The 17,508-nt window shown below is 40.3% G+C and overlaps 2 protein-coding genes across 2 annotated transcripts; one reads left to right on the top strand and one right to left on the bottom strand.

Annotated features, from left to right (window-relative positions):
- Window positions 1–245: 245 nt before the first annotated feature.
- Window positions 246–3,410, top strand: dlx6a (distal-less homeobox 6a). Its single transcript, XM_071368727.1, has 3 exons — window positions 246–802; window positions 1,481–1,674; window positions 2,396–3,410. The coding sequence occupies exons 1-3, from the start codon at window positions 490–492 to the stop codon at window positions 2,636–2,638; spliced, it is 750 nt and encodes a 249-aa protein (XP_071224828.1). The 5' UTR covers window positions 246–489; the 3' UTR covers window positions 2,639–3,410.
- A 4,042-nt stretch (window positions 3,411–7,452) lies between these two features.
- dlx5a (distal-less homeobox 5a) lies at window positions 7,453–9,469 on the bottom strand. Its single transcript, XM_071368726.1, has 3 exons — window positions 8,849–9,469; window positions 8,224–8,408; window positions 7,453–7,928 (listed from the first exon to the last, which is right to left on the bottom strand). The coding sequence occupies exons 1-3, from the start codon at window positions 9,210–9,212 to the stop codon at window positions 7,617–7,619; spliced, it is 861 nt and encodes a 286-aa protein (XP_071224827.1). The 5' UTR covers window positions 9,213–9,469; the 3' UTR covers window positions 7,453–7,616.
- Between the last annotated feature and the right edge of the window lie 8,039 nt (window positions 9,470–17,508).

The raw sequence follows: 17,508 nt of genomic DNA, 5'->3' as shown, positions 1-17,508 counted from the left end.
TTGAGGATTAATCCTAAAACAAATGGACTATTCCAAAGGGCTGGCATAATTATTATACCTTGCGTTTGACTATATTCTCCGTAGGAATTATGAGGTTCTCCCACCATAGTTGTGGCTGCAGTGGGAGCTGGTAAGGTGGGTTAACTCACACTGAAGACTAGTGAAGCACACAACTGATGACGTTGGGTTGAATGACCAATCGGAAGGCGTTGCCCTTTGGAGACAAACCATTTTTCTTGTAGTGTCTGCATCAAGTCTGGAAGCAAGGACTCAATTTTAACAGAATCCACCTTAAATCTCTGCATTAACTTATGCCCAACTTGCGCCATACCAAGTAAGAATACCAGAGGAGAAAAAAAATCGAAGCAACTGAGTAATTCGGGTCTTAATAGGACAATATCTGTTCGCTGAGGAGAGAGACAACAACACAGCGAGAGAACCCATTTGGACTTGAGAGAGGGGGCGAGTGCTCTCAAGGCAGAACATTTGATGATGACCATGACTACGATGGCTAACGGTCTGGAGGCTCAGGACTCGTCCAAGTCGGCTTTCATGGAGTTTGGTCAGCAGTCCCACTCACAACAGAGCTCTCCGTCGATGGCTGCCAGCCACTACCCGCTGCACTGTCTCCATTCCGGGTCGCACCCAGCTCACCATCAGCACGATAACTCTCCGTACTCCGGCAACAATTCTTACAACAGGTCGCTACCGTACTCCTACGTGAGCCACCCCCACCACAGCCCGTACCTGCCGTCCTACCACAATAACACCACTGGCGGTCAGACAAGGTTAGACAGCACAGGTAAGATGCTTTCCCATTCATGACAAGAAATATGCTCAATATCGTTTTCATCGTGCAGCGATAACAAAGCGAGGGACATATCTTTGTCTAAAATCGGCCAAGTAAAAGATAAAGCACAATAAACGTCCAGCAGACGGTTGAATGGCAAATTAATTTCAAATTGTATCTGAATGACAATTTATATGTTGCCTATTTTTTCTATATTATATTTAGTTCATGTTGTCTCTTTTTGTTATAGATCCTATTCTATGGCTATTCTTTGCACAGGGTATAATGATAATGACAAGCGAGGAATCCTCACGAATTATTCTTGGAATTAAGCGGTCTACTTGCTTTGAAAGTTATAATTAGCATTTAATTGGCATGTCATTACGAGCAATATCCTAAATATGACAGAAGATTCGATGATGATTACAATAATGGTGGACTGGATTGAGTGAATGTGACACGTGAATATGTATTAGTGGTCTGAATTTAATAATAGAGAAGGCCTATCATTGGTTTTCTCATATATTTTCCTTATTAGATATTTAGACATTTAAATAGATTTGGAACTATTATATTCTATTAAATTAATTATACTAGGGGAATTATAAACTAGGCCTATTTGTTGTGGAATATGTTTGTCCTTAACATATTACATTGCCCTTTTTTTAACATTGCCCTTTTTTGTTGCAGAGCAGCAGAAAACAACAGTGATTGAAAACGGAGAAATTCGTTTCAACGGGAAAGGCAAGAAGATTCGCAAACCTCGGACGATTTATTCTAGTTTGCAGCTTCAAGCTTTAAATCACCGTTTTCAGCAAACACAATACCTCGCCCTGCCAGAACGCGCTGAGCTAGCTGCTTCTCTCGGACTAACACAGACACAGGTAGGCCTATTCTCAAAACATGAATTATTATACAAAAGGGTATACATTATTATATTGTTATTGGCGCTTTATTATCATTTATTATTATTATTTATTAGTGTTATTAGTAGGCCTATTACTATTGTGATTATTATTGTTATTACTACCCTATACGCTAAAATTGGTCTGGGTATTGTGTTTTTGTTGTTGACCAATTTAGGATTCCTTCATAATATTTACTTTTTTTTAACCTATCAAATCAAATCAAATTGTATTGGTCACATACAAATATTTAGCAGATGTTATTGCAGGTGTAGCGAAATGCTTGTGTTCCTAGCTCCAACAGTGCAGTAATATCTAACAATTCACAACAATACACACAAATCTAAAAAATAAAATAATGGAATGAACAAATATATACATTTTAGGCATTGACTAAAATACAGTAGAATGCACTACAGTATATACATATGAAATGATTAAAGCAATATGTGAACATTATTAAAGTGACCAGTGATTCCATGCCTATGTATATAGGGCAGCAGCATCTAAGGTGCAGGTTTGAATGTAGGCCTGCGCGAATGTATTGTAATAATGTTATGTAGGGCTCCTAAATCATATTCAACATATCAGTTGGTCTATAAGCCTATTTATAAAAATGTTAATAGATGAATAAATACATTAATGATATAATCGTTGTCTGTCATCTGGTCTTCCCTTGCCTTCCTGCCATCTTGTGCAGGTAAAGATATGGTTCCAGAATAAAAGGTCAAAGTTCAAGAAGCTGCTGAAGGCAGGTGGCAACCCACACGAGAGCGACCCTACTATGCCTGGTTCCATCGGCCTGTCTCCCCGCTCTCCAGCAATTCCTCCAATATGGGACGTGTCAGCGTCCAGCAAAGGAGTTAACATGGCGGCCAACGGCTACATGCCCGGGTATTCTCACTGGTACTCCTCCCCACATCAAGAGACAATGCAGAGATAGACTGCGTAAAGGGCGGGAAGGCCCGAGGTCTGACTCAAGACGTTCGAACCTTCATAGTTTTACCTGCACAATTGATTTCCGTCAGCCTCGAGACAAAAGGGGTGCCCCGTTCGAACAGAGAGATTCATTGGAGACAGGGTCGGCTGCTTTTGAAGGATACTTGAGGACAAAGACTGTGATATGACACACCCTAAAGGAACGAAACGTATTAATTTACCAATGACTGTTCAGTGGGATTGCCTTTGTTGCTTTCATTCATGTCAACATCTGACTGTCAATATACCAAAAATATCACCGACATTCAGCCCGTCACTTGGGCACAGAATGGACTACACTCACGCGTTTTTTTGCGGGTTGAACATGATGCCATGATATATTGTTGAAATCTTAACTGCTCTTTGACTGTGTGTTTTTCTCATGCAAAACAAAGCAATCTGTCTGTCTGTAAATATATTCTTCGATTTTAGTTGTACATTCACTTTTATGTTTTGTCTTTCATAAATGGATTAATCCATGACTTAAAACAAAGTATCGTGTTTTGTACTGCAAGATGAAGATGGTTGATATATGTAAAAATGACTGATGAATCGCTCCTTGTCAAGATGTCATATGGACGTTCTAAAATGTAGGTCCCATATGGTTTTTCATGAAAAACTTACAGGCTATTCGTCATAACATTATGTTTCCTCTTTATAAAATAGACATTGTCAATGCACTGCAAACGAACAAAATTGTCAATATATATTAAACAACACCAGAGGAAATTAACTTACCCTGCTCCCCTCTCTCAATTTATCACGAAAAAGATGGTAGCTCCTTGTCCTGTTAATCTTGTCATTTTCTGCCTCAATTATTAGAAGTATTGACACAATGTTTTTCTCCTCTCTGCCCGTCCTAATGCAAGACGCTAAATGCCAAGCTCCACGGGATCGATCTTGAACAAAGCATCCAGCTGCAGTCCCGTTCAATATGAAGGAGATATTTGGGACAATTTATGGGTTTTATCCAAGTGAGGCTTTTTTCCATTCTCATAAATGCAGGCATAATTAGGGTAATTTTTGATGTAGCCCGCTGATTACAGCGTTTTTACCGTCAAAGATAATTACCTGTAATTTTCTACCACTTTTAATACTAAAAGGCATCTTTATTTGGATTTGAGGTAGCACAGACGCGGAACAAAAGCGGGAAATTATTCGGTTATTCATATACAAATTGCTGAGAGCAGTGAACAGTTGGGATATTATCAGAAATTACAATGTAAAAAAACAAGAGAAAGTGTCTGCAGCTGTCAAGTCGTGAATGCCCCACTGGCACAGTTTACCTGCATGGGCCCCATTTGACCAAACAGGCCCTATCACGACCATATCTATAGGCCTATATTTGTATATATAGTTTGAGTTATTCCCCAAACCCCCGTAAATAACCTTTCGCTTAATAACTTTCCTATATTGGCCGAGAGTAACTAGTAAAGCAGAAAGTGCGCGGTGTGGTCTTTTCACACTCGAAGGACTTGGGCAAATCATCTTTTTTACAATAAGCCTATATCGTCATAAAAACTGAATTTGATAGGATATGCAAATAGTTGCAATAGCAAGAATGCTATTTCTCATTGGTGGAGGCATCCAAGTTGTGAAAAGACCCAAACAATGCAAATGTTTCATATTATTTCATTAAATTGATTCAAATGAACAAAAATAGATATAGCTCAGATAGAAAGCAACTTGATGAGACAGGGAGAGGGAACAGAAGAGAACAAATGAAAACACGAGGACAAGAGCTCTTGGGAGGCCACGATTAATTGAATATTTACATCGAGAGAGATGGAGAGAGAGAGAGATATGGTAAGAGAGGGAGATGTCAACACTCCCAGATATTTGTGGTTTTCCGGCTAAGATAGATTGATGCAGTATGTTAGTCTGCTGTAGGTTAGGAGACAGACCATATATCCAGGGTATATTATAACTGCCGGATATCACTATAGGTTTCAGGCTATGCCTAGTATCAGTTTGGCGTCATGATTGCATTTGATTCTAAAATCCGAATTGGCAAAGGTTGTCTTTAGATATAAATAAAATTGTCCCGTCTGACAAATAAAAACACCTGACAAATAGATAGGCTAGAATAAAAAGCCAATGTAGGCTGCTAGTATAGGCTAGTGTTGAATGCATGCTGCTATTTATCACATAACTTCCAAAAGCTTAGTAAAACACAATCAATAGTGTCACTTAATAAGGTAGGTTATAACATTCTTAAACAAAAGTGTGTAACAATCCCCCATAGGGATTCATAGAGCGCAACGACCTAGCTAGGCTACTGAGATAGCTTCATCATGATAAATAAAAAAATATAGCCTTACCTTCATACGATTCTTTAGCCTACAATAGTGTTAGCAGTGGTCAAAAAGCTTGGGCTTCGAATGGGAACACTGTCTCCGACAGAACACGGTTCTACTGCTCGTGGTTGAGTAAGCACATCCAGGTGTGAAAGTGTATTTACACCGCGGTACCTCTTATATATTGCCTGCAAAATTAGCTGTTATTACTGTCACTGTTTAGTGATGGTGAGCTAGAAAAAAGCCTTCTGCAATCAAGAAGCAAGCGCATCTTTGCAAATTATAGGTAATTGTCAATGTCCAGATTATGATAATGGAGGCCTAATCCTGGAGTATAATTATTGTTGAGTGTTATAGTTGAAGCTAGTAAAGCTAACTGTCATTATTTAGACTCGATTTGCAAGGGAACTCGCTGAGTGGAAAATGTTCAGTTGGAATTTAACGGGGCTCTCGATATAATGGCGTGTGTGTGTGTGTGTGTGTGTGTGTGTGTGTGTGTGTGTGTGTGTGTGTGTGTGTGTGTGTGTGTGTGTGTGTGTGTGTGTGTGTGTGTGTGTGCCTGTGCGTGTGTGTTGGGGGACGGGTGTGGAGGGAGGATAAACAGTAATATGAAAATCAAACGTAGATTTCTCGAGTAGCCTACTGGCAATGTAATTACGGAAGCACGTGACATGTAGAAATTAGGTTGATATAAACCACGTTCATGTTTTGGATTAGCGTTCAGCAAACCGTTTTATTTTTTGCTCAATTATTTCAGCTGAACATGTCCAAGTGCATCGCTTGCTTGCTAAGGCTATATTCAGCCAGGACAGTCAGGCCCTTGGGGAAACCAGAGAGATGAGACGAGCATTCAGTTACATGCACAACCATGTCAACATTGGTGTATTATGTATTGTGAATCCTTAGGTCAGACGCTTAACAACATTATCATGTGTCCAGGCTATCTTAAACTGGTGTTAAATGTGTCCTCGCCCTGTGTGTGTGTGTGTGTGTGTGTGTGTGTGTGTGTGTGTGTGTGTGTGTGTGTGTGTGTGTGTGTGTGTGTGTGTGTGTGTGTGTGTGTGTGTGTGTGTGTGTGTGTGTGTGTGTGTGTGTGTGTGTGTGTGTGTGTGTGTGTGTTGTAGTGTGATTGTTTCTTGGTTGATTCGTTTAAATAGGCTATTGGTGCATAATGATAACATGTTTTATGTAAAGTCTGGAACAAGATGTTCGCTTCAGTGCAGTAGGCCTATTTGTTTAGTGGTTTGCAGTGGCAACACTGGTAGTAGGCCTAATGATATGTTCAAATGTTAAAGATTTTATTTTACCCGGAAGGTCTGACGGAGGTGGGCTGTGGCCGCGGGAGTGGCAGAGCTCTGGAGCCGATCTGCCCCCACAGGAATGCGGATTGTCTCAGATCTACGTGCCGCCCCTTCGCCTCCTCTCTGCCATTCAAAGCAGCTAATTGTAGGGGACACAAAGAGAGCACTGCTGCAGACTGTCTGCCAGACCGACACCCATATTCTTTGGGGAAGTTCAGAATCCAGATGCAACTCCAAAACACAAGACTGAAATGTGCTTCACTGTAACACGATTTAATTAATAATAATAATAATAGCCTAATAATAAAACGACCTAATTTATTTGTTTGTCTTAACATAAACCTAAAAGTAGAATTAACCTGGAAGAAAATAGTATCCATGTTGTGTGTATCTTCACAACATTTCATTGTTTGGTTTACACGAACAACAAGAACAAAAACTGAATTATATGTTTTCTTATGACTGTTTAATAGAGTTAACAATATCATGCCATTCCTTGGGTATTTCTCTTTCAGAAAAAAATATTTCAAAAGGATTAATATGATATGATACCTGCAATCAATCCATCCAAATTCAATTGTAATTCAAAACACTCCCTTCAAAAATGTTAATTATTATACACTCAATGATGCTTCTCTCTTCGATATAGGTTCTGTTTAGTCGGTTATGGATCCGCTGAAAACGATTTACTATGGGCATGTTTATATGCACATAACCATAAAACAGGTTGTAGTATTCAAATGAATAACTTGACATGACACGAAATAAATCTATCTTAACCTTTTGAGATACCTGCAGGTTACTCCCGATGAGAATTCCGTGGTTGTTGAAAATGAAACAGCCTAACTGTTTAGCCCAAGGTCATTAGACCCATCTCCTTGTTGATAGATGTGTGGCCAAATTATTATTTAAAGTGAATCACTACTTTGCACCACTGACCAAATATGGGCACAAAGACAGTTCAGGCAATTAAACTCGAGTTTGAGCTGTACATGGATTTAAAGTGTCTCACAGAAAGTAGGCTTATAGTGTCATGTTATGGAGTCCTTGATATTCAGTGCGAATAGCCTATCTAGGCCTACATGCTATATCAGTAATCATGAGGGATTTGTGGGTATAAGCAAAACAATTGCCTTAAAGTGTTAATTCAGGAGGGCGCCATTGAAAGTGTCTGGGTTCCATTGTCCATTTAAAACGTTTAATTAGTCTTCCAAAATGCAATAAATTACATGCACACATTTACACATTATACACGTTCTTCTATGACTGTCATCAATACATTGCATATTCCTCTGAATCTTTTAAACACGAGTCCCATACAATGAAATATTTGTTGAACTGGGTTTCAGTATAACGTCCCCGATCCGAGAACCAAAGAGTGCTGTATCGAGTTGGGGGCCTGGAGGTGAGAATTCATGGCACCAGCCGCGGAGTACCAAGAGGCGGAGTTTTCCAAAAAGGTGGATGCCGCCGAGTTGTTGTTCTGTGCCTGGTGGCTGTGAGGCCTGGACGGGCCCTGCGTGTCCCAGACGGCGGGTGAATGAGGAGAGTTGCAAGCCATGGGATCGCTGGAGCTCGGGCTGTGTTCCGGTGGGAGTTCGCCGTTCTTCATGATTTTCTTCAGTTTCGACCTTTTGTTCTGGAACCATATTTTGACCTGGGGATGGATGAGAATTATGTTAAAACGAGTTCATAAATAAAAGCATATTAAAACCCACAAATTCCATAATACTAAAGTATTCATATGAAGTAAGCATTGGGGCGATGTGTTTTCGTTAATTACGCACACATTACGCATGAAATGTATATTGTAAACGTAATGCAATTTTGAACGGACAATCCCAGTGAAGGATAACAACATAGAACAAGTGATCATTTTGATTTAAAAAACTAAACAAAATAGAATGCAACTTTGAACAGACAATGAAGTTGAAGAATAGTAAGCTATTTACCTGCGTTTGCGTGAGTCCCAACGAAGCCGCGAGCTCTGCTCTCTCCGGCAGCGCGAGGTACTGTGTATTCTGAAATCTCCGCTGCAGGGCGGCGAGCTGAAAACTGGAGTAGATTGTTCTTGGTTTTCTGATTTTCTTGGGCTTTCCGTTTACCATTCTCACTTCAGGTTCTGCTACCTCTTTTTCTGAAAGAAAGAAATTACTTTATATGTGGTGTATAAACGAACTAAGTATAAAGTATTTGCACAATGCAGTCATATTTCCCGGTTATACCATCTATTTCAGAGAGATCAAATCAAGAGGACATCCCGTGGACACATGTCTCTTAAGGAGGGCTCTCTGTCAATTTATAGACAAATAGATTGAAGCAAATGCGTATAGCAGAGTCTAACCGGTAAAGGAAAAGTGTCATTTTTACAGAATTACTTTCAGAAAAATGTGTGCCCCTTTACCGAATTTAATTTCAAGAATTTTACCATGGTGTAAAATATCTTTGCTTCAAATAGGCTATTCGCGTGTAAAAAATTGTGTGAGAGCTCGAACAAAGCATACACTTGATTAAATAACAACAACAATAATAACAACAACAACAACAACAACAAGAATAATAATGTAGGCTAATTACCTTGCGGACTTAATGGCTGTGGTTGTACTCTGCTATAAGTTCCAGCATATTGGTGGTAAGCAGAGGCTGTGTATGCGCTGTAGTCTGGGTATGTTTTTGCAGGGTAATTTCCCGCAGATCCGTTTACGCCGTGGTACTGGTATTGATAGGCATTGAGCGGTTTCCCATACGAGGTGGAGTTAGGCGAACAATAGCCATGGTGCACTGCTCCAGCAGGGCTGTAGTAGCCAGAATCCGTGGCCGTAGACTCGGGTAGCGTAGGAGATTCCTGAGACGGGTGATGCATGGTGGTGGAAAGCTGAAAAGGGTTCTGGAAGTCGGCAGGTTTGATACTCGGAATCCTTCGGTCGAATACTCCAGTCATAGTTCGAAGCAGCAACGTTAAAGGGAAGTCTGTTTCCACTGAGACGTCTGAAGACTGAGTGAAGACTACACTTGCATTGTGTGATGTGTGCTTTCGCCGACGGGCTCTCTCGAACTGCTGCCAGCCCCACAGCAAAGACCTGGTTAAATCCTAAATTGCGCTCTTACGCACTGCAGGGAGGATCTGGTTCCATTGGCCAAGGCGCGCAGGCAGCATACACCCCAACTCGCTCGACCAGTTTGCCATAGGCGATATACGACTCAGGCTATACTTTGTTGTGTTTTTACTATCAATCAAAATGGGCAATTAAACTGTGTGTCATGTCATCGGTGGACAATTTAGGGGGGTAAATTACAGTTTCCAAAACGTCCACATGGATATATTGGTCTATCGTGAGCTTCAGTATTAAAACATTACGACTGTTGGTTGTATTATCTGCCTTTGACAAACGAAACAAAATAAAGAAATTACTACAGTATTTATCTTAATTTTGATTGGACTTGATGCACATTCAGAAATGAAACTGTTTCGATTGCCTCCAAATAAAATGCAGGTAATGCAACGAAAATATCAAACTAGATTTCTGTTTTACTAGCATATTTATAAATAAATAACCAGTCACTCACATGTGCCATGAAACAATGTTTTTGTTTGTTTTTACTCCATATTGTGAGTCGACAGGCCTATATGTCCAATGTATAAAATGTATCTGTTCAGAAGAGTCCTTTGATCATTCATTTGTAGGCCTATGTTCATTTTAAAATTACAGCAAGGTCTACATCATAACGATTAACATTTCTGCATCAAATTCATTATTAGACACGTGAAACTCTATGGAAACTACTTTATTAAACTCGATGATTTGTTTGTCAACAACAGGCACGTTAAACCTCACCAAAACGCATTGAAACAATACAACACGCATTTACTTAATAAAACGACCAAACTCTGTAGGGTTTGTGGATGGTGCACGCACCTGAACAACGCGCGTATTGTGGTAAAATGGCGCCGCTCTGTGGTGAATGAGGGAATGTACGATCCCCTTGATGCTTGCAGTAGAATCAGCACCGCCACACGCAACAATACATTCATTCCTGTCATTGTGGGGGCCGGGTATCATTTGTAGCCGGATACTCAAAATGTAGGTAGGCTATTGTTGCATACCGTAAGTAATCAATCAATCCAAAATAATGAAGGTTTATTTAATTGTTATAGGTCTTTTCATTGGAGACCTATAGGCCTATATTACCATGAGGTATAGTCTAACGATTTAATTATTTTGTGCATATTACATAAGAAGTGAATGGGATGAGTCCTCTGAATAGACTAGAATAACTTTTGTGAGAAACAGAAATGCATCTATCTCTACCCCAACAAATACACACACACTTGGAGAGGAACAGGGTTAGCCACCAGGTAGCAGCACTCCTGGATCGAGAGCAGTTTTTAGGGGTAAAGTGACTTGCTCAAGGGCACAATGGAAGGAGATGGTTCCCAGGATCGGACGCAGCAGCCCTCAGCAGGCTGCCAGTTCAGTTCCGAGTTTTTCCACAACTTTCCGGATACTGGTCTGCCTCTCTAACCTCTGGCCACCTCTTTTCTGTTTCAGGTAAGCCTACAAGCGGAATTCAAGCGGAAGTACATTTTTAATAAGGAGTTGGCTGGGTCCATAAACTCAGTATAGCATGTTAGGTGAACCAGAATCTGGGCAGAGGAGGAGAAGATGCATATGACAAGTCTCCTCTCGAGGCCAGTTTGCTAATCATTTTCCCATTAGACAGCTTTGCAAGCATTATAATGTCAAAATAGATTAGTTACCCACCACATATGGAGTTTCGCTGAGCAACGATATTAATTTACTGCGGTCACGCCTAGTAAGTACTTCCAAAAAAGGTCTAAATAAAAATTCACAAGCAACCGAAAAAATTGTCTGGAAATAATCAGTATTGTTGTTTACCAAGTGTGCATGCCCAAATCCACCTCTTAGGCACCTCCAATAAAAACACTCATTACTGCCCCCCACAGGTCGGCTGATCCAGCAGCAGTACAGTATCCCGAAACATCATTGATTTTATCGCTTACAACAGTGTATGAACGTCATGTCAACCTGTTGTTTCACACACGCTACACGGAGCGCAATAATATATATTATTTTTTGTAAGTAGATTAAGTAGACCATATAGGGTATTTTTGGTATTTGGTATTTTATTAGGATCCCCACTAGCTGTTGCAAAAGCAGCAGCTACTCTTCCTGGGCTCCACACAAAACATGAAACATGACATAGTACAGAACATTAATAGGCAAGAACAGCTCAAGGACAGAACTACATCAATTTTTTTGAGTTACGTTTTTAGAGTGATCTTTTCGAAGAAGTGGATTTGGAGCATGCAAAACAATACACATTATTTCCAAACAATATATTTTTTCAGTTGCTTGTACATTTTTTGGGAAGTACATACCGGGCTTGATGGCAGTAAATGAAGATAGTTGCTCAACGACACTCCATATTTGGTTATAAACAAACATATTTTGACATTATAAATTATTGCAGTACAACCTACTTTACCTACTGAATCTACTGTACCGACCTACTGTATCTAACTACTGTACCTACCTACTGTATCTACCGCACCTACTGTACTGACTTCACCTACTGCACCTACTGTACCTTCCTACTTTATCCACCTACTGTATCTACTGTACCTTCCTACTTTATCTACCTACTGTATCTACTGTACCTACTACATCTACTGTATCTACTTCACCTACTGTATCTACTTTCCCTACTGTATCTACCTAACCTACTGTACCTATTGTATCTACTTAACATACTGTACCTACTGTACCTACTGTATCTACTGTACATATTGTATTTACTTAATCTACTGCATCTACTGTACCTACTGTACCTACCTACTTTATCTACCCACTGTACCTACTGTATCTACTTCACCTACTGTATCTACCTACTTCCCCTACTGTATCTATGTACTGTACCTACTGTATCTACTGCTTCTACTGTACCTACTGTATCTACCTACTTTCCCTACCGTACCTACTTAACCTACTGTAGCTAATGTATCTACCTAATGTACCTACTGTATCTATCTACTGTACCTACTGAGTTTCTACCCACTGTACCTACCAATTTTATCTACCTACTGTACCTACCCACTGCATCTACTTTACCTACTATCAACCTACTGTACCTACTGTATCCACCTACTGTATCCACCTACTGTATCACCTACTGTACCTACTGTGCCTACTTAACCTACTATACCTAGTGTACCAACTGTATCTACCTACTGTACCTACTGTACCTACTGTATCTATCTACTGTATCTACTTCACCAACAGTATCTACCAACTGTAGCTACTATATCTACCTACTGTTCCTACTGTATCTACCTACTGTACTTACTGTATCTACCTACCTCCCCTACTGTAGCTACTGTATCTACTGTATCTACCTACTGTAACTACTGTATTTACCTACTGTACCTACTGTATATATCTACTGTATCTACTTCACCTACAGTATCTATCAACTGTAGCTACTATATCTACCTACTGTTGCTACTGTATCTACCTACTGTACTTACTGTATCTACCTACCTCCCCTACTGTACCTACTGTATCTACTTACCCCCCTACTGTACCTACGGTATCTATCTACTGTACCTACTTTACCTACTGTATCTACTGTACCTACCTACTGTATATACTGTATATACTTTACCTACTGTATCTACCTACTGTATCTACTGTACCTACCTACTGTATATACTGTACCTACTGTATCAACATACTGTATATACCTACTGCCCTACTGTACCTACTGTATGTACCTACTTTCCCTACTGTACTGTACATATTTCTCCTACTGTACCTGCTGTACCTACCTACTGTAATAATGTACCTGCTTTACCTACTGTATCTACCTACTGTACTTACTGTATCTATCTACTGTACCTACTGTATCTACCTACTCCCCCTACTGTACTTACTGTACCTACTTACCCCCTACTGTACCTACTGTATGTACCTACTGTACCTACTGTACCTACTGTATATACTGTATATACTTTACCTACTGTATCTACCTACTGTATCTACTGTACCTACCTACTGTATATACTGTACCTACTGTATCGACATACTGTATATACCTACTGCCCTACTGTACCTACTGTATGTACCTACTTTCCCTTACTGTACTGTACATATTTCTCCTACTGTACCTGCTGTTCCTACCTGCTGTACCTACCTACTGTATCTACTGTACCTTCCTACTTTATCTACCTACTGTATCTACTGTACCTACTACATCTACTGTATCTACTTCACCTACTGTATCTACTTTCCCTACTGTACCAACTGTATCTACTTAACCTACTGTACCTACTGTACCTATTGTATCTACTTAACATACTGTACCTACTGCATCTACTGTACCTATTGTATTTACTTAACCTACTGCATCTACTGTACCTACTGCATCTACTGTACCTACTGTACCTACCTACTTTATCTACCCACTGTACCTACTGTATCTACTTCACCTACTGTATCTACCTACTTCCCCTACTGTATCTACTGTATCTATGTATTGCACCTACTGTATCTACTGCTTCTACTGTACCTACTGTATCTACCTACTTTCCCTACCGTACCTACTTAACCTACTGTACCTACTGTAGCTAATGTATCTACCTAATGTACCTACTGTATCTATATACTGTACCTACTGAGTTTCTACCCACTGTACCTACCAATTTTATCTACCTACTGTACCTACCCACTGTACCTACTGCATCTACTTTACCTACTATCAACCTACTCTACCTACTGTACCTACTGTGCCTACTTAACCTACTGTACCTAGTGTACCAACTGTATCTACCTACTGTACCTACTGTATCCACCTACTGTACCTACTGTATCTATCTACTGTATCTACTTCACCAACAGTATCTACCAACTGTAGCTACTATATCTACCTACTGTTCCTACTGTATCTACCTACTGTACTTACTGTATCTACCTACCACCCCTACTGTACCTACTGTATCTACCTACTGTACCTACTGTATTTACCTACCGTACCTACTGTATCTATCTACTGTATCTACTTCACCTACAGTATCTACCAACTGTAGCTACTATATCTACCTACTGTTCCTACTGTATCTACCTACTGTACTTACTGTATCTACCTACCTCCCCTACTGTACCTACTGTATCTACTTACCCTCATACTGTACCTACTGTATCTATCTACTGTACCTACTTTACCTACTGTACCTACCTACTGTATATACTGTATATACTTTACCTACTGTATCTACATACTGTATCTACATACTGTATCTACTGTACCTACCTACTGTACCTACTGTATCGACATACTGTATATACCTACTGCCCTACTGTACCTACTGTATGTACCTACTTTCCCTACTGTACTGTACATATTTCTCCTACTGTACCTGCTGTACCTACCTACTGTAATAATGTACCTGCTTTACCTACTGTATCTACCTACTGTACCTACTGTACTTACTGTATCTACCTACTGTACTTACTGTATCTACCTACCTCCCCTACTGTACCTACTGTATCTACTTACCCCCCTACTGTACCTACTGTATCTATCTACTGTACCTACTTTACCTACTGTATCTACTGTACCTACCTACTGTATATACTGTATATACTTTACCTACTGTATCTACATACTGTATCTACATACTGTATCTACTGTACCTACCTACTGTACCTACTGTATCGACATACTGTATATACCTACTGCCCTACTGTACCTACTGTATGTACCTACTTTCCCTACTGTACTGTACATATTTCTCCTACTGTACCTGCCTACTGTAATAATGTACCTGCTTTACCTACTGTATCTACCTACTGTACCTACTGTACTTACTGTATCTATCTACTGTACCTACTGTATCTACCTACTCCCCCTACTGTAGTTACTGTATCTACTGTACCTACTTACCCCCCTACTGTACCTACTGTATGTACCTACTGTACCTACTTTACCTACTGTATATACTGTATATACTTTACCTACTGTATCTACCTACTGTATCTACTGTACCCACCTACTGTATATACTGTACCTACTGTATCGACATACTGTATATACCTACTGCCCTACTGTACCTACTGTATGTACCTACTTTCCCTTACTGTACTGTACATATTTCTACTACTGTACCTGCTGTTCCTACCTGCTGTACCTACCTACTGTAATAATGTATCTGCTTTACCTACTGTATCTATCTACTGTACCTACTGTACCTACCTACTGTATCTATCTACTGTATCTACTGTACCTACTGTATCTACCTACTTACCCTACTGTAGTTACTGTATCTACTTACTCCCCCTACTGTACCTACTTTACCTACTTTACCTACTGTTACTACCTACTTCCCCTACTGTACCTACTGTATCAACTGTACCTACCTACTGTATATACTGTACCTACTCTATCTACATACTGTATATACCTACTGCCCTACTGTACCTACTATATGTACCTACTTCCCTTACTGTACTGTACATACCTATCCTACTGTACCCACTGTACCTACCAACTGTATCTACTGTACCTACTGTATCTACATACTGTACCTACTGTACCTATCTATTGTATATATCTACTCTACCTACTGTACCTACTTACTGTATCTATCTACTGTACTTACTGTACCTACTGTATCTATCTACTTCCCCTACTGTAGTTACTGTATCTACTATACCTACTGTATTTACTTACTTCCCCTACTGTACCTACTGTATCTAACTACTGTACTTACTGTATCTATCTACTGTATATATCTACCGCCCCTACTGTATCTACTGTACCTACTGTATCTACTTACTTCCCCTACTGTATCTACTTACCCCCTACTGTACCTACTTACTTCCCCTACTGTACCTACCTACTGTATACACTGTATATACTGTACCTACTGTATCTAAATACTGTATATACCTACTGCCCTACTGTACCTACTGTATGTACCTACCTCCCCCTATTGTACTGTACAGTCGTGGCCAAAAGTTTTGAGAATGACACAAATAATAATTTTCACAAAGTCTGCTGCCTCAGTGTCTTTAGATATTTTTGTCAGATGTTACTATGGAATACTGAAGTATAATTACAAGCATTTCATAAGTGTCAAAGGCTTTTATTGACAATTACATGAAGTTGATGCAAAGAGTCAATATTTGCAGTGTTAACCCTTCTTTTTCAAGACCTCTGCAATCCGCCCTGGAATGCTGTCAATTAACTTCTGGGCCACATCCTGACTGATGCAGCCCATTCTTGCATAATCAATGCTTGGTGTTTGTCAGAATTTGTGGGTTTTTGTTTGTCCACCCGCCTCTTGAGGATTGACCACAAGTTCTCAATGGGATTAAGGTCTGGGGAGTTTCCTGGCCATGGACCCAAAATATCGATGTTTTGTTCCCCGAGCCACTTAGTTATCACTTTTGCCTTATGGCAAGGTGCTCCATTATGCTGGAAAAGGCATTGTTCATCACCAAACTGTTCCTGGATGGTTGGGAGAAGTTGCTCTCGGAGGATGTGTTGGTACCATTCTTTATTCATGGCTGTGTTCTTAGGCAACATTGTGAGTGAGCCCACTCCCTTGGCTGAGAAGCAACCCCACACATGAATGGTCTCAGGATGCTTTACTGTTGGCATGACACAGGACTGACGGTAGCGCTCACCTTGTCTTCTCCGGACAAGCTTTTTTCCGGATGCCCCAAACAATCGGAAAGGGGATTCATCAGAGAAAATGACTTTACCCCAGTCCTCAGCAGTCCAATCCCTGTACCTTTTGCAAAATATCAGTCTGTCCCTGATGTTTCTCCTGGAGAGAAGTGGCTTCTTTGCTGCCCTTCTTGACACCAGGCCATCCTCCAAAAGTCTTCGCCTCACTGTGCGTGCAGATGCACTCACACCTGCCTGCTGCCATTCCTGAGCAAGCTCTGTACTGGTGGTGCCCCGATCCCGCAGCTGAATCAACTGTAGGAGATGGTCCTGGCGCTTGCTGGACTTTATGGGGTGCCCTGAAGCCTTCTTCACAACAATTGAACCGGTCTCCTTGAAGTTCTTGATGATCCGATAAATGGTTGATTTAGGTGCAATCTTACTGGCAGCAATATCCTTGCCTGTGAAGCCCTATTTGTGCAAAGCAATGATGATGGCAAGTGTTTCCTTGCAGGTAACCATGGTTGACAGAGGAAGAACAATGATTC

Source organism: Salvelinus alpinus, chromosome 26 (genome assembly GCF_045679555.1).
Source record: "Salvelinus alpinus chromosome 26, SLU_Salpinus.1, whole genome shotgun sequence".
NCBI classification, from domain to species: Eukaryota; Metazoa; Chordata; class Actinopteri; order Salmoniformes; family Salmonidae; genus Salvelinus; species Salvelinus alpinus.
Note: the sequence above shows the minus strand (reverse complement) of the source record. Positions and strands in the feature narration are given on the sequence as shown.

Bases quoted from the DNA above. Each gene is read 5' to 3' on its own strand.
- dlx6a (XM_071368727.1), top strand. From the start codon at position 490: ATGATGACCATGACTACGATGGCTAACGGTCTGGAGGCTCAGGACTCG. The intron at 803-1,480 runs GTAAGATGCTTT...TTTTTGTTGCAG, and splicing joins GACAAGGTTAGACAGCACAG to AGCAGCAGAAAACAACAGTG. The intron at 1,675-2,395 runs GTAGGCCTATTC...CATCTTGTGCAG, and splicing joins TCGGACTAACACAGACACAG to GTAAAGATATGGTTCCAGAA.
- dlx5a (XM_071368726.1), bottom strand. From the start codon at position 9,212: ATGACTGGAGTATTCGACCGAAGGATTCCGAGTATCAAACCTGCCGAC. The intron at 8,409-8,848 runs GTAATTAGCCTA...TCTTTCTTTCAG, and splicing joins ACAGCCATTAAGTCCGCAAG to AAAAAGAGGTAGCAGAACCT. The intron at 7,929-8,223 runs GTAAATAGCTTA...ATCCATCCCCAG, and splicing joins TGGGACTCACGCAAACGCAG to GTCAAAATATGGTTCCAGAA.